This window comes from Ptychodera flava, chromosome 12 (genome assembly GCF_041260155.1).
Source record: "Ptychodera flava strain L36383 chromosome 12, AS_Pfla_20210202, whole genome shotgun sequence".
NCBI lineage: Eukaryota > Metazoa > Hemichordata > Enteropneusta > Ptychoderidae > Ptychodera > Ptychodera flava.
The window spans coordinates 37,333,710-37,359,257 of record NC_091939.1 but is presented as its reverse complement, the minus strand read 5'-3'; the positions used below and the strand labels follow the sequence as shown (position 1 = coordinate 37,359,257).

General features: G+C 36.7%; 1 protein-coding gene across 1 annotated transcript in view; it reads right to left on the bottom strand.

Moving 5' to 3' along the window:
- LOC139145779 (uncharacterized) overlaps positions 1–25,548 on the bottom strand; it is a 300,693-nt gene that overhangs the window by 115,265 nt on the left and 159,880 nt on the right. Inside the window, exons 17-24 of the mRNA XM_070717084.1 lie at positions 23,855–24,226; positions 22,781–23,134; positions 19,698–20,081; positions 18,818–19,237; positions 7,520–7,645; positions 6,989–7,140; positions 6,592–6,841; positions 4,417–4,573 (exon numbers count right to left, since the gene is read on the bottom strand). Of these exons, the coding sequence (XP_070573185.1) occupies positions 4,417–4,573; positions 6,592–6,841; positions 6,989–7,140; positions 7,520–7,645; positions 18,818–19,237; positions 19,698–20,081; positions 22,781–23,134; positions 23,855–24,226 (2,215 nt within the window). The remainder of the gene's footprint in view (positions 1–4,416; positions 4,574–6,591; positions 6,842–6,988; positions 7,141–7,519; positions 7,646–18,817; positions 19,238–19,697; positions 20,082–22,780; positions 23,135–23,854; positions 24,227–25,548) is intronic.

Genomic DNA, 25,548 nt, shown 5'->3' with positions numbered 1-25,548 from the left:
GTTTACTCCCAACCTACCTTCCTGATCAGTACATAGACAGATAGCCATTGTGTCACGTCATCTACAGGTCACCGGCCGCACACGCGTGTATTCAGCTAGCTTGACGTCAATTGATGTAGACTTGTCAATCATTATCACGGACTTTGCGAACAGGTTAACGTCAAATTGTCGGGCTCAAACGTTTCTCTGAACATGAACAGAAATGCTCAATATCGAGAGAGAAATTTTAAAAAAAGGTTTAAATAGTGACGGTAACCCAAACCAAAAGTTTGTATCCACTTGCGCTTCCGTAGGCCATCCTACAAACTTCTTCAATCAATGTCGCAAGGTTGCTGCAGTGGCTGGTAGCAAGCCCTGCCACTCCCTTTAATTTACTACATGTACTTGATCATTTCTCAACCTTTTTATATGAGAAAGAAAATTCATCGAATGTCTTCTTCATAGCCCTAATATAAGGATCCATGAGACTATAACTGTATGTCGCGCTTGATTCGGAATTGCATTCGATCTTACAACCAGCCTTCCTGACAGTCGGTATGGTGTACAAGTGTCGGTATGGTGTACAAAAATACAAATCTACGGTATTTCAACACTAAACCGTGCAATGTCTTATTATCTAGCGGGCAGCTATATCGCGGCAGTGTCACAAATGCCACCGTAATGACTAAAATCAAAACATTCATGGATCGAGAGCGCAGAATGGGAGCGCAGATTGATAGCGCAGATTGAAATGCGCTAGCGCAGATTGGGGGCGCAGACTGTCGATTTCTGATCCCCCACATAGCAACAAGAAACCTAGCAGCCGATATAGCACCGCTGCCTTATGTAGCAAATAACTATTTTTGACACGTGTTGATGAAGAAGGTGGAAACCTTTGATAGCTCATTTCAGTGGCAAGATAAAAAATGGCAAAAATAGCTGCAAAAATACACCATTGAAGCTTTCATCATACTTTGAACATATCACATGAAGATCATCTCTAGGTACATGTCAACTAAAGCTATCTGATGAGTAGTTTTATTTCGAGAATCAAATTTTCTGACCAAAAACGGTTAAAATTGCCCAAAAAACCAAAATTGCAGATTTCGTCATAATTTTAATATATCATATTAAAATCACCCCTTGGAACCTGTATACCAAACATCAAAGCTGCAAACATGCAGTTTTTTAGAAACAAATTTTTTGACCAAAAATGGTAAAAATTACCCAACAAACTACAAAATTGCAGATATCATCATAATTTCAATAAATGAGATTTAGTTTTGGAGGAACACATTTTTTTGACCAAAATGCCAAAAATTGCCTTAAAAATACAAAATTGCAGATTTCATCATAATTTCAATATATATATCACTTAGTTCATCTGTAGTAACCTAAATACCAAATTTCAAAGCTATCAGACGAGTAGTTTGTGAGAAACACATTTTTTGACCAAAAATGGCAAAAAAGCACCAAAATTACAATATTGCAGATTTCATGATAATTTTAATCAAATCACATTTCTATCATACCTATACATGTCTACGGAATATCAAAGCTGTCAGACAAGCGGTTTTATTGAAACAAATTTTTTGACCAAAAATGACAAAAATTGCCCTAAAATAAAAAACTTGCATATTTCTGCACAATTTGAACAAATTTGATATCATCCCCAGGGATAATGTACCAAATATCTACGCCATGTGACCTGTAGTTACGAAGAAGAAGATCTTGACAGATTTTTTGACCATAAATGACGAAAATTGCCTTAAAAATACATTTTTGACCAAAAATGACGAAAATTGCCTTAAAAATACAAATATGTAAATTTCACCACCACTTGAAAAAATGTAACTGAAGTCACCCTGAGCGAATTGCCTACGAAATTTCAAAGCAATCAGACACGCAGTTTCAGAGATTTTTTTACCAAAAACAGCAAAAAATGCCCCCAAAATACCAATGTGTAAATTTCACTACGATTTGTTCAAACTTAAGTGAAGTCACCCTAAGTGAATTGCGGTTTCAGAGGAGAAGGCAATTGTTGACGGACAGAGAAAACGGACGACATCAGAAAATCAGCCTATTTGATAAGCTCTGCGTCGCTGATTGCCGAGCTAGAAAGTGGCGAATTGCAAGTTATTAAAAAACTGCATGCTTTGATCATATTACATTAAAACAAAACAGGAGCAGTGTTGAATCTGTGGCATTTTCAGGCCAACCCAATTTTCCTGTCAAAATTAAAGATCGATACAATGTCAAGTGTTACAGTCCCTTGTGCCTTTTGTGTCGCATATCGGTGTAGTATCTCGTACAATGATAACAGCTGGGGAGAAGCAAAAGCATACACTGACACAATGGACTATCCTCTGTTGCAGGATTTGGGTTGCCAGTAGTTTTTCATGAGATATAACGTCAAGGACAGGACTGAGGTAAAGGAAGAAATTTGCATAGAGTTTTATGTCATGTCGACTTGTCTTAAGTCTGGGAACAGCAGCTGTATTTATGATGTTTAAGATGTTTCCCTGTTGTTGTCATTGTTGAGGGCACACTTGGAAACGACAGTCCCTCATGCTTACTAAGCACTTGGATTACCTAGCTCGCACCTTCAGCACTTACGCTTGCAATTATACCCATGATCCCCACCCTGCCCGACTACCACCGTCGTATGTGCCAAAGAAGGCACTCATAAGTGATAGAAAAAGCACAGGGGACTGTCACAATTATCAAATATAATCAAATTTCTTCAGATGATTGTCGTCTTAGGGTTGGCATATCTAGTATTGGATCAATGTTACACAAAATAATGTGCAGTACACAGCCCAGCTTACGTTTGATAATGATATTAGAGACCTAAGTGAGTATTCACTTTAAACATTGACTACTCTAGCAATAAACAACAACAATAACAAGTTATAAAAATAAGAGACAGACACAGTGTTGTGGGGTCAAGGTCAACTACTTTAATACAAGTTGACAGGCTGTAATTTTTAATCCACCACTTGGGTCCGAGAACTATTGAGCAAAGTAGTAGTATAAGCATGTAGCGTAGAGGAAGAAGAAAGGAAAAATTTGTAGGGTAGGGGAAAGCTTGAAGGTCAAAGCTAACAATGGGATACCCTTGTGGGATATTGTGGAACAAGGCTACCCTTGGGTAGCCTTCATTGTTCCACAATATCCCACACACAGCCTCGAACCTGCCCCATTTAAATTACAATAAAACAAGTATTATTGCACACTACTCTAGCAAAAAACAACAACAATTACAAAGTAATGGTTATAATAAGAGACACAGTGTTTGGGGCTCAAGGTCAACTACAATTAATACAAGTTGACAGGCTGCAAGCCAAAGTCCGCCAAGATTCCCCCAAACTGGTGGTGGGCGCTAGCCCTCCTCCTGAGTACATAATGCAAGGGCCATGAATTTTGTGACTTTGCACTTTGTTTCACTGGACAGAACTGTGCGTAGAGTTTGAACGTGTTCAATTTCCAGTCACCTTGTTGCTTAATTAATAAGGGGGGGGATTCCTAAATTTAGGGCAAATGTGGCTCTGCCTCGACAGAATGAGTGTCCTATTTAGTCGGCCACCTTAAGTCAGTCTGAATGAGTTTGAGTGTTCTGGTAAATTTTGCATGTGTGAGGACCAGGGGGTGGTTGCGGCAGCTTTCAAAAGCATGTAGTTAAATCAATGGTCCAGCATGGCGCAGATGCTGAACGAGAAAACTTATTTATCTCTGGTTCATTGCGAGAATTCAATTTCTTGCAGATGCAGCGTGAGAAAACATCGTTCTCGCTGATTGATTGTGATAATTCAATTTCTCGCAGATGCAGAGCGAAAAAGCATGTGCAGTTCTCACAGCTTGATTGCAAGAAAGTATCTCGCTTACTTCTCACAATCAAGCAAAAAAGTGTCCATTTCTTGCAAATTTCTGTACTAGTGGTTAATGAGGATGCGAATTGGACAGACAGTGGAGTTCTCGATGAGAGGGAGAGGCAGTTAAAGTAACCACTGGCTGCACTGGATTGTACGTGTGTCTGATCGTGAGGATCAAGGACGTTCTGAGTATGGTAACGTCGTCTCTTAGTACGTACTCCTAGGTATTTGTTTGAGTTTGTCAAAGCCATAGATATAATGCTATTCAGAAGGAAGTTGCGGTCAATAGCGTTCTGTAGTTTGTTTCCCATGTTGTCAGACAGTCAGTCAGAGGGCTAGCTACCTAATACTATGCTTGGCTGTTTGAGTTGCGGCTCCTGAAGGCTTCGTAGCAATCGGTAGCGACCTGATTTTATTGAATTATTGACTCCATGCCATGTATTGCTATGGGGAAAGAAAGTTGATCTTCTGCATCTGCCTGGTTTTCGCCAGATAGAAACACAGAACAAATGGGTGATGGTTAATTGATGGCAAAGTGGGCATTAAAATTGACACTGGTTCATACCTTATGAAAGTTCTTTGCGGCATTACAATTTTCCACTCACAATTCATGTTTGGGTCAAATGTCATTGGGTAGTTCTTGGATTGTAATTGACCTATTGGCTGTTGAAATGCTAATGGACTTCCACATTCTTCTTCAACCAGCAAATCTTCACAACAATCTAATGAGACAAATTCAAAGTATCGATTCTATTCAGCACATGGTCTGATGTGTAAGTTATGTCTTATATCATTATCAAACTTTTGATTGTTAAATCACGGTCCCTCCGTGGAGGGACCGTGGTTAAATGGGCAAAGTTTAGAACTATATATAAGTGTCAATTTTTAATGAAACTCAGCTTTCAATTTTTGATCATGATCTGCCGATGTAAATATGAACTGTGTCTATGTCCAACAAACTTGGTCTAGAAAATACTCGTCACCATCTTTAAAGCCCGGCTGAAAATGGACAGGTATAAGGATTAGTGCCAAGTTTGGATGAGCGTTTTGGGGCATGTGGTGGCTCTGCATAATGAGTCTGTTAGTAGCTGTTATGATCGCATTATCTGAGTGTGTAATTTGTTTGCTCTCAAATCACACTCGCTCAGACTAATATAGGAGGCATAGGTACGTACAGCCTTCGTTTTGTTATGCCACGGCAATACTCATATCAACTTCATTAAACAGGAGATTGCATGAGTGGATTTACTGAAGTTTTGAGGCCATGTCAACATTCATTATGGGAATGATTCAGCTACTGACCACCATATTTACATATGGAATTAGCGCTGCATAGTGGAAGTAGTCATCAAATAAGTAATAAACTTATATATACATTACAAATAACCTGATTGGCAATTTCATATGGTGAAATCACAAATTAGTGATGAAAGTTGACAAAACTGTATTCATCTGAACAAGGACAGAGGAACAGGGTCAGGAAAATGGTAGGAAATAGGTGAAAGACGCGACATCATGACAGATTGCCATAATAAAAAAATAAAAGAAGTTCACTACATCATGTAAGGGTCGAGACTTCCATGAATCTCGTGTTTCATGATATCTGTATGCATTTTCTGAGTAATTTTTGCCTGAAATTTCTGTTAACCTTCGACTTGAATCAATGACTGACTGGGTTCATCTTCGTTATTGAAAAAATTAAAGTCCGGCCTTTGTTGCAATCTTACGATGTAGCGCAGACTCAATGGGCTGTCCTTTTCGTTATTATGTTTTCGTTATTATGTTAAAATTAGTGACAATGTCACTGTCGCTCCCATATAGTTATCAAAACAAGCTAAAAACTGTATGGTACATAGAATCAATGACACTTTGCCCACAGTTGATTACATTTGGCAAGCCAGAGTGGGTGTATACATATGATATTTAATAGCTTCTATGGACCTGAGCTCATGATATTCATTGTCAGATGCATTTGAACAAAATTTTGATGTTGAATCTGTGTTTTATCACAGATGTGTTTTGTGATTACACCTAGCTATCTGCCTTTCTTACATCTTCACTGTCGTCCCCTTAGCCAATCTGCTCTTCTACCCATGACTGTTATCAATCCTCCTTCCCAGCCAATCATCCACGTTTGCACACGACACTACATAATCAAGCCTTTGTCTCATTGCTCCCATTCATTCATTCATTCATTCAGCCGCTGGGTTCATGCCTTTTTGCAATAAACCCTCCTGTCTTTCCTCAACTTAGCGGTGGTGTGTTCACAAAACACCCTATGGACCCGCCAATGATATCAAAAGGTCCAATATCCTTGGTATTGACCATGTTTATATCAGTTTCAGACAAAAAAGGCTATGTCATTTGCTGCCTCACAAACCATGTACGCTACGGTACTCGCTACATCATGTTCAGCATCAGCCCTGTCCTTGCGAGCTTGAATTTCCCATGCTCAATACCTATCGGGACCAATAGTCACTTTGATGCTCAGTTTGTCATTACAACACCCAGTTTGTCATACTCAATGGTCAGTTTATCATTTTCCACACCACGTCTGATTCTCACTTTCCCATTTTCAACATGGGACCCAGTTTGTTGTTTTCAATGTGGGAGGGAGAGTTCATGCTCACTTTGTCGTTTTCACACTCAGTCCGACCTGCTTAATATTTATATAATTGTGAATTTTGGTCTAATGAAAATGGGGATGAGAAATCAAGACTAAAATGCTAAAATAGCATACCTATCTGACATAGAAAAGGTAGCATCTTGTCACATTGAGTGACAATCCAGAGGCTTGAATTGGATGCCACACAACCTTGAACATCATTGGTACTTGTTTCAAATTTTGAATGTGCAGCAAGAGGAGATCCATCAACCCATTCAAATAATCCAACGGTATGTGCATGTAATCCAATCCAGTATAAATCAGCCGGTATGACAAAATCAGAATTGATGGCAACATCATAGGAACCATAATCTTGAAGATAGCTCTGGTAAAGGTAAGATAAAATGTAATTCAAACTGATCATTATTAGCTGATTAGAAATAATCAATTACAACCTTGCAGTTTTAAAATGCTTGAAACTTAGCTCAATCAGGAACAAAATCATTTCAGCCTCAGATGAACCAGGTTTTACCTCAAGACTTGCATCTTCTACTTTTATAAGTTGACTGAAGACTTCTTTACAAGACAGCTCAGCTTCGTTCCAAGTCATTGGACTGTGTTGACTGTGATAGCATGAACCATTGAAATAAGTCCAATCATAACCAATGGAAGATTTGCAAATATCTGGAGCAGACATGCACGCATGCAAAACCAAACAAGAATCAGTTAACACCATATTTGTATAATGTATCAATATAGATTTGCTCTTTCTACAATGAATTAAACTTTTTAAGAGTAAAGTTGCTCTTGAAAGTATGATATGTAGTGTATTGATTATCTGTTCGAGCAGCATATCTCACTAGCCTGAAATTGTTCTTGAAAATAATTATGAGAAAATCGATGTTATTACTTTGACTGCATGTGTAATTTTTTTGTGATAAATACAATATTATTTCCCAAAGTGGCAGTTAACTAATCGAGAGATATTAGAACCAAATTGTGTCAAGTTGGTTTCATAAAAGTAATGTAAATTTGGTGTGGCCAATTGATATAAAAATCATACCAACGCAGTTCTTATCATTTCTTGGATTGAGATAATAACCATTTGGACAGCTGCATGCATAGCCGAGTTGTGAATCCTGGCACTTGTAAGCACATCCACCATTGTTGAATGAACATTCATTTGCATCTGAAATGTTAAAAAATAGTTGGCCTGGTGAAAGTATATACATGCCTACTCGACACTTCACCTGGACTTAAACATTATTGCTTGACATTTTCAAGAAGGAAACATAGGGCCAAAGTCCCTGAAGCTACTATAGACATGGATACGAAATTAAGTATTTCCTGACTGTATGAAATTATCTCACTAAGGTCATCCTAGGGACCTGTAAACCAAATATTAAAGCTGTCTGACCAGCGGTTTTGAAAAAACAAGCGACCAAACAGTTGACAGAGCTCTGCTGTGTTATGTAGAGAATAACTTTTTGTGACACATGTATTGATGAAGAAGGTGGATATCTTTGATAGCTCATTTCAGGATTGCCTGACCAAAAATGGCAAAATTAGCTGCAAAAATACAAAATTGAAGATTTCATCATAATTTTGATATATTACGTTAAGATAAAGTCTAGGAACCTGTATACCAAATATCAAAGCTATCAGATAAGTAACTTTTGAGAAACAAATATTTTGACCAAAAATGGCAAAAATTGACCCAAAAATACAAAAATTGAAGGTTTCATCAAATTTCAATATATCACACTAAGACAACCCCTAGGAATCTGTATACCAAATATCAATGGCATCAGACAAGTCATTTTTGAGAAACACATTTTTTGACCAAAAATGGCAAAAATCACACCAAAAATACAAAATTGCAGATTTCGTCATATATTCAATATATCATATTTAGTTCATCTGTAGGAACCTGTATACTAAATATCAAAGCTGTCAGACGAGCGGTTTTGATGAAATAAAGTTTTGACCAAAAATGACAAAAAAATTCCTTAAAAATACAGATTTGCATATTTCATCACAATTTGAACAAATCTAAGTTGGGTTATCCCTAGGGACCTGTATACTAAATAACAAAGCTGTCTGACCAGCGGTTATGAAGAAGAAGATTTTTTTAACAAAAACGACTTTTTTTGCACTAATTTGCATATTTTCAACAATATCAAACAATTAAAAAAAGCAGTTTCTCAAAATCATATTTTTAATCTACACAACAAATATCAAATTAGTAAGTACTGCGGTTCTCAAGATATTTGAGTGGACGGACGCCTCACAAACGGACATACATACATACATACATACATACATACATACATACCGGTACATACAGAATGACAACGGACGCCGGACAGATACCCATCCCAATAGCTTCTATAGACTATAGTCTATAGTAGCTAAAAATGGTAAGAAAATACAAATAGAAAACAACACAGTAATTATGCTGTGCTCCCAATAACACATAGAGAAATGGCATAAATTCAGCTTTCCATGAATATAAAAACAAATCAGCAAGCAGTAGTGCACAGTTGATTCCTAATGGCATGCCCCAAGTTTGAAATATCATGCCAGCACATTGGATTAATAGTTGTCAATGAGGAAATGAAGCATCTTAATATAATACCTTGTGTTTCGCATCAGTATTAGAGAGGTTCGGCTACACGTTTTACGTGAACGTGAACGCGTAGAATCCACGTTGGCGTTGGCGTACACGTTCGCGTGCAAAAGTCAATTTGGCTATGCATTACGCCAACCGTTCTTGTGGCACACGCAAGAAATGATTCGCCCCGGCTTGGGTCCGCGTAGTCTGTTTCCGCATCACAGGGATAGCTCAATGGTTTGCCCATATGCCGCAAATCGATGAAGAAATTGCACATAAAAATAACTAAAATACATGAATATCTTTGAGGATGTCACTATCATATATCCAACTAACAACTGCATGAATGATTCACAGTTTTTACCATGTTTTGATGCCTAAAGATGAGAATAAATTTACACGTTTACAAATTACGTGAAAACAGCTGTCTCCACGTAAATACGAGACGCTGGCTCCATGTACGTGAAGAACGTACGCACAAGTCGATGACATCATCACAGAAATTCATGACGTTACGCGTTCACGTTCGCGTAAAACGTGTAGCCGAACCTCTCTATTGTTACTCAAATATCTCCCCACTGTGTGTGATGAATTTATTGTTCCTACAACTGCCATTTTGTGAAAGAAGGCTTGTTTCACCAGCAATAATATTGTAGATTTGTTTATCATGGGGGCATTGTGGCGTAAAAATTAGAAATGAAATACCTCCTTAAGATTGTAGTTTCTGTAAAAAATACTTACCATTTAATACCACTTATTGATTCTTTACCCAAAGAACCCTTACAGGCACAAGTGAGTTATGGCAGGGGTCCAGACGGAATTTCTGGCTGAAATTAATTTCTCAAAAACTACTTTTCATATTTTGATGAAGTTTGGTACACATAGGTAGTTTTGATAGCTCAGTTTATGTCATTTAAATTTGCATAAAAGGTGTCACGTGATTTTTATACCAACGTTTACCCAAAATCAATTATATTATGTATCACCATATTTCATCTTGTTAACGTTTAAACTTTATTTTTTTGGCATATGATAGCAAAGTAGATCTGACTCAGGTCAATAGACTAATTTATAACACGCCACATGCACATTCCGTGTCGCAATTCGCCAGAATACGTCACGTGACGAGAAAATAGATACGTCTAGTCCCAATCGGATCAACAAAAGTGACGTCAGAGGTTTTTGAAAAGCTATTTCCCTAGGGAAATAGTTTGGACCAAATTTGGAAAAAGTGGCCGGTCACGTGACCGTAGTGTCGTCTGCAGCTTTGCAACAATGGCGGGTGACTGGAACGTGATGTGCGTCCGGGATAGGTAACGACACATTCTCTAAAACAGATTTTCCAACATTTTCCAACATTCGAACAGCGTAGGAACTTGAACAGCTCATCGACGGAAAAGATTAGAGGTGCAACTAAGGATGTCGCTAGGTATGCTTGGAATATTTTTTGAAAGAAAGTGGTACCACGTACAACTGAAACCGCTGTGGAACATCGCCCAGTAAGCTTAAACTTGTCACAATGGATGGTTGCAGTGCAAAATATCAAAACACATTAAAAACTATACAACAATACAACATGAGCATGTGGTGTGTTATAAAATACCTATAGCCTGCTCTTTATTCGGGCTATAGCGCCCGTCTATTACCCCTCGTGGCCGTGTGTTACCAGAAACACATCGCTATACCCCTCGGCCTACGGCCTCGGGGAATAGCGATGTGTTTCTGGTAACATACGCCCCTCAGGGTAATAGACGGGCGCTATAGCCCTCATGACCAGGCAATAGGTGTTTAATACTTTACCAAGGAAATTTCAGAGTTAATCGCCTGATATTTCTGCCAAAAAAAAATCAATTCTTGTTTGAATTTTGGTAATTTTTTAAAGGAAACTTTACCAAATCATACATTTTAAAGATATTTGAAGTCAAAGTTTGAGGATAGCAAAATATGGGGTGATCTACAAGTTGAAATTTTAGAAAGAAATTGGGTCACTGTGTACGCAATCGGGCCTGATCTCGCAAGCCATAAAAAAGGTCATGACCCCGCTGCCTATTACCAAACGATTTAAATTGAAAAGTGGCTTCATACATCATCCGCTAGTCTTGTATGTGCTTTAAATGTGTTTTGTGTCTGTATTGGGTAAGGCTGTTAGTGTGAAAATGAACAAAATGGTTGTTAATTTAAAATAAGCCATGGCGAGACGTACGTGGGCATAGCCTCAGGAGTGTCTCAGACCACCTTGACCTTTTGACCCGGCGTTTTGTAACCGATTCGTTCCTTAGTCGCTTATAAACATGGAGGTACCAAATGTCTCTCCATGATATAATTATATCTCTTTCTTAATTTTATATTGTATCTATGTTGTTGATCTCTTGATCTCTAGAATACTAATGTTTGGATCCTTTTGTATCTGACTCTGTTTGTTAACATTTGTCTCCTAGTTTCTTATGCTGTAGACTTTGGCCTTTATCAGTGTATTGCTGATGTTTGGATTTCATTTGTACACAATGATTGGTTGTTTGGGGAATAAATTCATAAATGTTTCATCTTTTTCTACATGTTCCAAGTTTCCACACAGTGCTTATAGGCTATATTTTGTTGTGAACACTAGTGAGTGCTTTGTCAGTTTGTTTGCTCTCTGGTGTTCTAGTTGCAAACTTCGTTTGTGATGTGATGCAGCTCTCCTGTTGTTATCTCACGTATGCACAGTGTTGTTTTATTAATATTCATGAGCCCTAATGCATTTTCATGATAACGTTTGACACCCAAGCCTTCACCTACTTGCAGATCAATCTTTCCCTTACTTAGGGGGGGTCCTTTATGTGCACTATAAAGCAGCCTACCCCCTCTCTATAACCTCAGTTTCTGTCTTTGCAGACTTCCCACAGAGAGAACATAACATTCCCGGCTTGACCTCCAAAGAGTAAGTCCATTAAAATATAGTATTCCAACCAAATGAAATAAACTATAATGTCATGCATGGGGAGGAGGGTTGGGGTATTGCTGTATTAAAAATAGCGTCAATGACACTGTAGCTCCCATCCTGGACTATTTAATGTTTGTTCTCTGGTCAGATATTTTAACATGTGTGAAAAGGATAAAGTGCATGAAGTGAAAATACTTAAATGTAATGTACTGGAGACAGTGAAATATGTTTAATGTATTTATTTAGAATATAAAATGGAAAAAATACAGAATTAGAAATATCGAATACTGTGACACAACCATTAACTCAACAAGTCATTGACAATGACATAGTCCCCACTTGTAATAGGGGTATTAGTCTTGATGGGGCAGGGAAATGTGGTCATTAAGAAGTATCACTGGAGTGTATATGTTGAGATCTATGGGCACATAGGTCTATGTCGTTGTTCCCAATTTGAAACACATGAGGCATGTCTAAGTTATGGTTCTAAATCGGGAAAAAAGATCAGACCTCTAGCAGTATTGGCCAGCCAAGAAATACATATGCGCATAATAAATGAGGTACAAGATGTGACATCTTAAGGTCTAATATCCTATCAAAATTGGAGGGTATAGAACTTGTGGTTACTGAGATATGCATATATATGTATAATCAAGGTCAAAGGTCATCGAGGTCACATGACATTTTGAAAAAAAAATTATATTGCTAATTAATCCCTATATGCCAAAAAATCAGACCTCAAGCTCTATTCGCTTGCCCAGAATTAGATGTGCGCATAATTAATGAGGTAAAGCGTGTGTTGTCATAAGGTCTCCCATCCTACTAAATACAAAGGACATAGCACTTGTGGTTACTTATTTATTGACATAAACATATATTTTAGGTAAAAGGTCATCGAGGTCACATGATATTTGGTCAAAAAATTTCTTTCCTATAGTTATCCCTATATACCAAAAAACAGACATCAAGCTCTATTGGCTTGCTCAGAATGAGATATGTGCATAATTAATGAGGTACAGTATGTGGTGTCATATGGTGTCCCATCATACCAAATATGAAGCGTGTAGCACTTGTGGTTACTAAGTTATGGACAAATATGTATATTTGAGGTCAAAGGTCACCGAGGTCACGTGACATTTTGTCAAAAAAATTGTATTGCTAAGTTATCCCTATATACCAAAAATCAGACCTCTAGCTTTATTGGCTCGCTCAAAATTAGATATGTGCATAATTAATGAGGGAAAATATGTGGCGTCATGAGGTGTCCCATCATACCATACATGAAGGGTGTACCACTTGTGGTTACTGAGTTATGGACAAATATGTATATTTGAGGTCAAAGGTCACCGAGGTCACGTGACATTTTGTCAAAAAAATTGTATTGCTAAGTTATCCCTATATACCAAAAATCAGACCTCTAGCTCTATTGGCTCTCTCAAAACAAGATATGCGCATAATTAATGAGGTACAATATGTGGCGTCATAAGGTGTCCCATCATACCATATATGAAGGGTGGTAGCACTTGTGGTTACTGAGTTATGGACAAATATGTATATTTGAGGTCAAAGGTCATCGAGGTCACGTGACATTTTGTCAAATATCCGAGATATCTGCGTGAATGGATGGACTCACGGATGGACGAACAGACGGACATGACCCAATCTATAAGCCCACTGGACTTCATCCTTGGGGACTAAAAATTGTTTCACTGCATCCTTTTTGCAACATGAATACGATGGAAACTAAATTTTTATTTTTCGTGGCCTTATACATGGGAGTCTATGGAGATCTGCCTTATACATGGGAGTCTATGGACGTGTAAACTAAAAATATGCAAATTTCACCACGATTTGCCCACATTTGGGAAAGGTCACCCCTATGCACTTCCATACCAACTTTCAAATCAATCGGACTTGTGGTTTCAGAGAAGAAGATTTTTTGACCAAAAATGGGAGAAAATTACAAAAAAATTCATGAAAAATAGGAAGTCCAAGATACTGACCCAGGATGTGCACAATCATTTCAGGTCAGCCCAAGGTACTTACATGCTAATTTTTCATGTAATCTGCTCAGTGGTTATTGAGTTTTTTCAATTTTGACTGTTTTTACATTTTTTCACTTAATTTGCATATTTTTGGCAATGACAACTTCATTTGAACAAAATCTCATCTACAGCCCATCATCCATGTACACACCAAATATCAAGATGAAATGTGCAGCGGTTTTGGAGTTTTTGATGTTGACGGACAGACATACAGACATACAGACACACAGACATACTGACATACATACATACAGACAGTTCCCTAGCCTATAAGAATAGCTTCCATTGCCATATATACATATGGCTATGGGAGGTAAAAATGGTAAATATTATTTGCAGAAATTACAATCCCGTGGGGATTTTTCATTTCTATTACATAATACAACAAGTCATTGACGATGACACAGTCCCCACTTGTTAATGGGTACTTTAATTACAAGTCCTCAGAGAGGAAAGAGTCCTCTTCATTAATTAGGTCTGTGATTAAAATACCGCGATACAGACGGCGCTTAGTGGCCAAAAATGAGTTCCATGGTGGTGAAAACATAAAACCAATGTAAGCCGCCATACTAATTACAAAAGGTCATTAAAATGAATCAATTAGTACTTAATCGACAGGATGCTGCCAAACATTTTTGCATCCTATCCTAACACTGACAGATTATCACCGGTACCATATTTCATAGTTTGATGCAGTAGTACTTTGGACATTCACCCTAAAAACAAAAATCCATTATGTAAATGCAAACTAGCAATCGATTTATATATATAAATGATACCACTAAGTGTCATTGATTTGTATTTACAGCACTATGAGATCAAAATCTGTACCAAGTTTCATCAAATTTAACGGAGTATTTGTGGATATATCACTCTAATTAGGAAAGTTCATTACATATGCAATTACAAATTAATTAACTTGACACTGATAAATGTCTTTTTCACTGTTAAAGCAATGTGAGCTTAACATCTGTACCAAGTTTCATGAAATTTGATGCAGTATTTCTTGACATATCAGACTAATTACTAAAATTCAATAATTGACATGATACTGCTACATACCGTTAAACAAATTGATGTGCATATGTATGACATAGGTTAAAGATGCAAATAAGGAATTGGCTGAAGTAAAAATGCTTAATGACTTTCAACAATGTTATATCATAGTATCTTTAATGTACATAGCAAGTTTCATCAATTTTGGTCAAGTCAATTCAAATATATATCCCTAATTTCAAAAGTTCATTAAATATGCAAATGAGAAGTTGGAAGAAGTAAAAATGCTTAATGACTTTCAATAATGTTAAATCATTGTATCTTCAAACGACAATCGCCGCGCTGTGTTAAAAAAATGACCGCGCTGTGTTAAAAAAAGCGCCGCGCTGTGTTAAAAGCGCCGCGCTGTGTTTAAAAAATGTCCGCGCTGTGTTAAAAAAAGCGCCGCGCTGTCTCAGTCAGAAAAATGTAACAACTTAGCCGGCTATTGAACCACTCTTTTTTGGGAGTGGAGATTTAGCCGAGTGGTTCTCTCTGTGGCCTCTCAGCTAGGCGACTGATGCCGTATGTTATGGGTTCGAATCCGATTGAAAACTAGCTGTATACATACCAAGTTTTGTCAATTTTGATCAAGTCAATTCAGATATATATCCCTAATTAGGAATGTTGATTAAATATATAAATTAGCCATTATCTTTCATGTCACCCCTCAATATCTTTACAGCTGATATATCTTGGTGTGATCAACATTTGTAGCAAATCTCATCAAAATGTGTGCAGTTGTTCTCAATGTATATCCGTTCTTTCTAAAATCATTAATTATGCAAATAAGCAAAAAGTAAGCAAGCCACACCCACCAAAACCTAATCAGTTGTTGCCATTTGCAAACTGAATCTATGTACCAGATTTGATTCTGATCTGATGAGCCGTTTTTGAGATATCGTAAGCACACAGACAGACAGACAGAGAGACAGACAGACATCGCTGTGACATAAGCTCACAATTGTGAACACGTGAGCTTAAAATATGAAGGAAAATGGACCAAGTTTGATAGTGGGGAAATGATATCCTAAACAGGGTTGCCCAATTGATTGGAGATCTACAGGCAGTTCTGATGAGTAGCTTTGGCAAGAAGTGAATGTCCCTAATTATATTTATTATATTTGTAAACTTTACTAGGTAACTGTTGTGTTAGAGTGACCTGATATTCCTTTATTACTCATTTTATCCATCAGCTGCTTAAAATGCACTTAAAAGCTATGAGTATGCTTATTTAACACAATGACTGAACTAAGACAAATTTACTGGAGTCTGTATTCACAGTAGGGAAAATCTTGCCATCTGGTAATATGGCAAAATCTGTTATCAGTTTGTTTCCTGCATGAAATATTTGCTAAAATTGGTCCACTATTTCAAAAATAACCTCAGATTTGTTTTCTTTATCAAATGTCACTATAAAGTCATACCAACTGTAACTTACATTGTGTTTAAAACTATCTTATAACTTATCCTTGGTTTGTATATAGGTCATTTAAGGTTGCAGATGAAACCAGATATGAACTGAAAATGCTCACGTGTTTAATTATATATTGCAGTTATGCGTAAATTTGAACCTTTGTCACATGTTTGCAACTTCATTGAAAGTGTTGTGATCAACATAATGAATAATATTCACCACAGATTAATTCTAAGTCCAAGTAGACATCCCAAATCAGGAAAGTTCATTAAAATATGCAAATAAGGAATTGACTGAAATGTTCTCATTAAATATGCAAATTTGGAATTGGCTGAAGTAAAAATGCTACATGACTTTAAATAATATTGTATCACAGTATCTTCAATGTACAAAGCAATTCGTCAACTTTGGTCTAGTCAAGACAGATAAATATCCTTAATTAGGAAAGTTCTTTAAATTTGCAAATAAGGAATTGGCTAAAGTAAAAATGCTTAATGACTTTCAATGTTGTATCATAGTATCTTTAATGTACATAGAAAGTTTCATCAAATTTGGTCAAGTCAATTAAAATAAATATCCCTAAATTCAAAAGTTCATTAAATATGCAAATTAAGAGCTTGATAAAGTAAAAATGCTTTAATGACTTTCAATAATGTTAAATCATAGTATCTTCAATATACATACCAAGTTTTATCAATTTTGATCAAGTCAATTCAGATATATATCCCTAATTAGGAAAGTTCATTACATATGCAAATTATCCACTACCTTTTACGTCATCCCTTAATATCTTTCACAGATGATATATCTTGGTATGATCAACATTTGTAGCAAATCTCATCAAATTGTGTGCAGTTGTCAATATATACCTGTTTTTCCTAAAATCATTAATTATGCAAATGAGCAAAAAGTAAGCAAGCCACACCCACCAAAAACTAATCAGTTCTTGCCATTTGCAAACTGAATCTATGTAGCAGATCTGATTCTGATCTGATGAGCCGTTTTCGAGATATCGAGCACACAGACAGACAGACAGACGGACAGACACACACAGGCAGATAGACAGACAGACACACAGACAGACAGACATCGCTGCGACATATGCTCACGTGTGTGAACACGTGAGCAAAAAACTTGGCTCTAAAAATGCAAAAATAAAAATTTTTCTGAGTTTCAACAAATGGTTTGGCTTACGTTGTCCCTAGGGACTTTTAAACAAATTGCAAAGCTATCAGACTGCTAGTGGTTTTTGAAAATACTTTTCGTAATAATAATTTCAATAATAATAATATATTTGTCAAGCGTCAGTATCCACAAAAATGTGATCAATGACGCTGAAAAGTAAAAATACATTACAAAAGATAATTAAAAAGCAAAGATAACACCACAAAAGTTGTTAAAATATAGTTAAAAAGCAGTTTTAAAAAGTAAAGTTTTCACATATGATTTATAAGCAGATAGGTTTGGTGACTGACAGATGCTGAGCGGGAGATTATTCCAGAGAATAGGAGCTGAAACACTAAAAGCACGATCACCATAGTTCTTAATGCTCTTAGTGGTTTGGCTTAAGGTTGTCCCTTGGAACTTTTACACAAATCGCAAATCTATCTGACTAGCAGTTTTTGAGAAGACTTTTTGACCAAAATTGTCAAAAGTTGCCTCGAAAGTACAAAATTGTGTATTTCCTCACTATATGAAATATCTGACTTAGGTCATCCAAAGGGACTTGTATCTACTACATCTTCAAAGCTGTTTGACCAGGGGTTTTAAAAAAGTAGACCAAAAATATCAAAAATACCTCTAAAACACACTGATTTCTGCATAATTTGAAAAAATCTCCTTTATGTCATCCTTTGGGACATGTATACCAAATATTACAGTTGTCTGACCAGAAATTTTGAAAATTTTAGACCCAAAACTACGTTAAATTACATATTTCATCACAATTTGGTCAAATCCCTAAAGTCATATGATGCATCTACACATCAAATATCAAGGCTGAAAGTGGGTGATTATGGCTTTGCTATAATCATTGTTAACGTCTGGAGGGACACGGGGGGGGGGGGGGGGGGGGGGGGGGGGGGGGGGGGGGGGGGTTTAGACCATGACATATATGAGTCACCATGCGTCACCAACCCTACCACTTGCTGGATGCATTTGAGACGGCCGACATTATAACTGTCATACATGCTGACATGTATATATACATACATAAACACACAGACACACACAGATACATACATAGAGACAGACGCTGGACATATACCCATCCTGTTAGCTTCTATAGACTATTGTCTTTAGAGCTAAAAACAATTGGCTTTAATTACCTTTTTCACAAATGACAGATAAGTATTTACGGTTGCATGTATCATAATCCCAGTGGTATAAACTGCTTGGTTTGAGGTAGCCACAATCTTCCATGTCAGATTCTTCAACATCTTCCACAAAATTAGAGTAAGTAAATTGATAGTTTCCTATCCATGACCATTCTGATGATTGTGAAGTTTTCCTTAAACCTATATGATATCCATTGATATTGTTTGCTGGGATGTTTACCTCCAGAAATTCCTGTACATGTGCTGAGGGTATGCTAGCAATTGTACCACCCTCTGACAGGCAAGTTTCATTGGCTTTGTCAGAGTTCTGTGTCATTTCATTTATCGGTATATTGTATCCACTTGTAAACCATAGGGGACCAAAACAACGACCATCAAAAAGAAGCCAATGCTCCCCACATTGTTGACGAGCTGACAAAAAAGATAAATACATATAAATACTAGTGAATGGAAGCAGGTCCTTGGCAGTGAAGTTCACACCTACCCTTTGGAAATTTGAGTAAAAGTTTACCTGAGTAAACCTATTTATATTTATATATAAACCTATATATATTTAGCTTCAATTCTGTAATATCTGTAAGTACATCAATAAAGAGAAATTCAAACATGAGTTCTAACTTATGTCAATTTTATAATACTACATTTTTAAGGCCATCATCATAATGTAATGCCGAAGAACACGATCTGTGATACCAGCTTGAGTGCACCTGCTGTGGAAAGGTCAGCAATAATCTTTTGTAAGTTGTTAGGTTTGAAAGATTGAAACTTGTAGAAGTCCTTTTTACAAGACTCAATTTTTTTAATCAATGAATTAGGAAAAGATGTCGACCTTTAATGACAAATTTACTATACTATTCATTACTATCTTTACCTTCACTGGTTTGATAATAATTTAGCATCCGATGTTTCCCTTGAATATTAACAACAAGATGAAGCCTGTTTCTTGATGTTTGGAATGTCAAATAGCCCAATGATACTGTCTGTGTAGTTGCCATACCCTGACATATAGAATTGCTATAAAGCTGAAATAAAACTTCCCTTCCAGATTGGTCGATCGTCTTCTCATAAATTTCAACTGAATCATTATCGTTGCTGGAAGGTGTGCAGATGACTTGAAAGATCAGAATACTGAAGAAGATTATTTGACCATGAGGAGCTTGAATTTCCCAAGTACATTTTGTTGGAAGGTCTGTGAGGTCAGGATATGACACAGAGCGAATAACTTGATTTCTTGTGTTCAACAAGCCACCACAACCTTGAGAAACAAACATAATATTGAGGTAATCAGATAATGTATACATGAACAAAATCGTGCATAGATCATGCATATAAACATAGCTGTTGGTCACTTGTTTTGAGGAAAGTAAACTTGTTATCGCGTCGTTATATTGCGGAAACAGGCGGTCCCGGGTTGACCTCTAAGTCTGTAACCCTGCACATTTTGGAACTATCTCCAAATCCTTTTATCATATACATCTGACAAAACACCAGAAAATGGTCTCCTATTTAACAAAATGTTTAAGAAAACCATCTCTTTTGATTAGATGTGACAAAGAATGTAGGACAGATTTGAAATTTTAAATGGATGCAGATGTTTCGTATTTCCCTTAAACCCTGCCACTTTAAGCAGATGTGCCCCACATGGTTGCCTGTGCCTTTTGTGTCTTTGAGCAGGAAACTCAAGATACTTGCTCTTGACTGGTATGTTTGGCCTACCAGCTCTTTTGTGGCCTACCAGCTCTTTTGTGGCAACCATCAAACTTGTAAATTGAACTGCAGTTATGGCAACCAACAAATTTGATGAATTTTTCTTCATTAAAACCAATTATTTTTTTGTTGTGTAAAGGCTAAGGCAGGAGCTAGAACAGGAAAAGTAGCCATACATGGGAACAATTGCCCTATAAAAGGAACTTTCTTTAAGGGCGACAGTTTTTATTTTTGTGTTTCTCATCTCTCGACCAACCATAAATTTCAGCGTCAACATAAAAATAAAATAAAACTTTTTATTTGCGCCGCCTCTGAGGCGATCATCCTAGCAACAGCACCACCATCATCAAATTGTGAGATTGCAGCAACTCAGACTGAAAGGACAGAGAGCACAGAACACTGAACTGAAAGACAAGAAATTGCAGTGACAGTGAATGGACAGAACATTAAACTGAAACAAATACACGGTTTTTGTACTTAAAAATTGTAGAGACTGAATGGACAGAACATTGAACTGAAACAGATACAGTTTTTTTTTTTGTACTTTTTTTTTATTTCGACCGCCCGGCCTGCCTGAGTATTCGTCTGGGGGAGATGAGAACCAAAAAAGAATAAAAGGGTCACCCTAATATCAGTGTTTGGGTTTCCTCCATGAAATATTTGCTAAAGTTGGTCAACTAAATAAAAAATAGCCTCAGATTTGTTTCTTTGATCAAAGTTTACTACATGTTGATACCAAATAGACTATATAACTGTCAAAGTTTTCAAAACTCTCTCACAAGGTTTCAGGGTTTGCTATAATTTATAAGAGGTCAGAGACTAATACATTAGCTCCAAAAATACAAAATTATCCCTCTAATTTGAATAAAGCATAGGACTTAGGTCATCCCTAGGTACTTGTATACCCAACTGCAAAGCTATCAGACAAGCAGTTTTTGAGAAGACTTTTTTCACCAAAACTGGCCAAAATTACCCCAAAATACAAAAATAAGTATTTCCTATTAAACTATATGAAATTATCTCACTACATACGGTCATCCTGTATACTAAATATCTAAGCTGTCTGACCAGCGGTTTTGAAGAAATACGTGACCTATACAGCCAATAGACCTTTTCCCAGTTATCCCACAATGCACTGCTGTGGCAGCATCAAACATCGTACATACTCAAACAACAAAAATTTACTGATATAAAGTACAATGGTTTGTTATACAAGAATGACACAAATTCGCAATGTGAAAAATGCCTAGTGTATTTTGTCACTGACAAAGATGTGGGTCAGAGTGTAACCTGCTAGAATGTTCTATGAGTAGCATACCCTGTGTACACCCTATGGCGAATAAGTACATGTAAGTAGGCTTTTTACACCTAGCACGCTCTGCACTAACCCCTAGACCAGTAAGACAACTATTGAGCTCTGCTGTGTTATGAAGAAAACAACCATTTGTGACATGTGTTTAAGAAGGTGGATAAATTTGATAGCTCATGTCAAGATGGCTTGACCAAAATTGCAAAAATTGCCCAAAAATACAAAATTGAAGATTTCATTACAATTTCAATATATCAGACCAAGACAAGCCCTAGGAACCTGTATATCAAATATCAAAGCTATCAGATAAGTAGTTTTTGAGAAATAAAGTTTTTGACCAAAAGTGGTAAAAATTGCCCAATAAAAACAAAATTGCAGATTTCATCACAATTTCAATATATAACATTAAGTTAATCTGTAGGAACCTGTATACTAAATATCAAAGCTATCAGATGAGTAGTTTTTCAGAAACAAAGTTTTTGACCAAAACTGGCAAAAATTGCCCCAACAACACAAAATTTAAGATTTCATCACATTTTCGATATGTCAGACCAAGATAACCTCTAGCCACGTGTATACCAAATATCAGGGCTATCAGATGAATACTGTTTGATAAACACTTTTTTAAACCAAAAATGGCAAAAATTGCCCAAACAATACAAAATTGTAGATTTCATCATTATTTGAATACATCATATTTTGATCATCCCTATGAACCTGTATGCCAAATATCAAAGCTATAAGACAAGTTTTTTGTTAAAACAATCTTTGACCAAAAATGACAAAAATTGCCTTAAAATAAAAATTTGCATATTTCTACACACTGAACAAATCTGAAATAGGTCATCCCTAGGGACCTATATCAAAAATATACTCAGCTTTTTAATGGAAGAATTTTGTCATAAACTTTGATGACTGATAAGAAAAGAGACACTTACCTATAACCTTTCTAAATGTTGCTTCAAATCCTTGCTGAGTGATGCTAGCATCAGTTTTCAAAACCAAATACATTGCATTGCCTGAGGACTTAAACATTTGAGTAGAGTTCAAGTGTCTACCACACATCGACTTCAATAATGGTGACTGTTCATCAATGCCATCATAGATGTTCAAGTAGTCATAGCAACCATCACCCTTGTTACTCTCCAGATCAACAAATGAAATCACCAATTCAATGAAGAAACCATGGCTTTGCAATATTAACCAATGACATTCTAGGTGACTTTTGTAAGATGACGGAAAATTTGGTGATCTGATGAGACCAGATGATTCATGCAATGTACCACCACACACTGTAATGAAGAAGTGATGATTGTGGTATTAAGCCGAATAAATTAAAATTAGAAAATGAGTCAGTCTCACATTTTTTAACATTGTACATCTCAACACCTGTTATTAGGCAGTTGTTATGAAATTAGTTCACTATTTCACATGATCTGTAACAATAATAATAATAACTTTATTGTGTAACAACACACTTCTGGAAGTGTGGTAGAGCGAGTCACAAAAATAAAGTTTGACATGCATAATCAGATGAGGCTGCTGCTTCATGTAGATGATCACTTCAGTTGGAAACCGAAAGTAGCTTGGTAATCAGTAGGAAATTATGAGAGTTGTAGAGATGAAATGGTGACTAGATTTGTTCGGTACAGCGCCCTCAAAATTAAAAAAGAGTATTTCAAATTCGCAAAGAGCACTGATTATATAAGCATAATGTAAACAGAGTTTTACACCAGCATAGTTCCTAAACCATAACTTGAATTTACCATACAACCTGTTCAAAAGATCAACAGTAGGTCATTTAGACAATAGTATGTTTACAATGGTCACACAGTTAACTGTGCCAATTGAGTTGACTGTAAAGTAGGGTTGTTGTGGAAACAACATTTTCTCACAGTGTAATCATTGCAAGGGTCAATTATACAGTCATTATTAGACCCATTTACCATTAGTATTAAGGGGAAGTGTGGACCTTTTCACAGGGAACTGTAGAGTTAGACTGATTAACTTACCTGATGATGGTATGTCCACTACTTCATATACAGCTTTGAAATATTCCAAATTCAATCCGTGATGACTATAAAAGGTTACATTTAAAGTGACAGTTGATGATTCATAACTTGTGTTCAGGTGGCTGATGTTGTTGTCACACAATACATCCAAGATCTTTCCTGTATGGTCTATCAGTTCAATGTAACTACTTTTACTGGTGCATGCACTGCTATGATCATTTATGAGAGAAATTTCAAGAAATTGAAGTCTGATGTATTGGTTACTTCCAGCCTGTAAAGTCCAAGCACATGAGGTACTATTCGTCATATTACTGTTATTACCAAGGGGGGATTGGAAGAGTCCTTTATCTGCTGTCAGGACACATCCACAACCTATAAAACGAAGAATATCATATGCAAGTTATGGTCTCCATTACTATGACTGGGTGAAACAAAAAGTATTATGAATTATTGATAGTGGACAAGTGACTTAAATAGAAAATGTAACATGTCCATTGTCTGTTCAAAATATGTATTAATGTTAAAACTTGGACTTCCCAAGTGACAAATTATGCTTTATGGCAGATGATCATTTCTCTAATATCACCATTAATTATGAGCAAACATTTTACAGCATTTGAAAACAAGGTCAGCCAAAGGGAAAGCACTACAACTATTTACATTTTGCATATATTGCACTATTTAAGAATGGGCATGAGTGTCATTTCTCATCAGGCCAAAAAAAATAAATTGTGCTGTTCCGATAACATGGTTTTAAAAAATAGGGTAGGTCGGCAGAGACTTTTTTCAAAATATTTTTAGTTTTAAGTATGCATTTTTCAGGGGTTCTGGGTGATCAAACACTGGCCACAACATTTCCAGAAAAATGTATCACACATATAAAAGGAATAAAACCATAAAAGACATCCTTGTTCAACCAAAAATGATGCTAGGTAATGACTCTGCGATTTAATGGGTTTTTCTTTCTATTTTTTATTTCTGTGTTTAAGCTGCTTAAAAAAGTTTAGGGTCGGCAGGTAAAAATAGGGTAGGTCAGGTTATCGGAACAGCACAATTTTTTTTTCAGCCTCACCTTCGAACAGTAGGTATTAATCTTTTACATTTGTAAGCACACACCACTACACAGAATATGGCGTTCAAGGAATTTAATATGCAACAGTGGACAAATACAAAGCAGTGATAACCTAACTACAGAAAGTACAATGTCAAGCAAAACTAAGAAAGTAAAAACTAGGCAAAACCTATGTCAGAAAGTAAAAACTAGGCAAAACCTAGTATGTCACAACTAAGCACAAAATAACTCAAAGATTGAGTGAGGGGTCTCCTCCAGTCTGCTTCCGGGGCAAAGGTTTGGGTTGCAAAGTTGTGTTTGCAGACCTTTAGAAGGCCGAAAGTGAAAGTGGTTCCACCGGGCCGGTGGAGACCACCTTCTTGAGTGGGGGTACATGCAATGGACGGCCCACGGTGGGAAGCAGACTAGTGGAACCAAGGAGGAGATGGGGTTGGTGGCGGGATAGCTTGGCAGGCAGCCTGATGGCCTAGAATGAATGAACTTGGACCAGGAGCATGAAGCAAGGCTGAGGTCAAGTGCCGTGTGCAAGAAAGATATAGCTAGATAACGGGTGCTAAGATGTCCACGTCAGCAAGATGGGTAGTTAAATAGCAAATACTAAGACGTATACGTCAGCAAGATG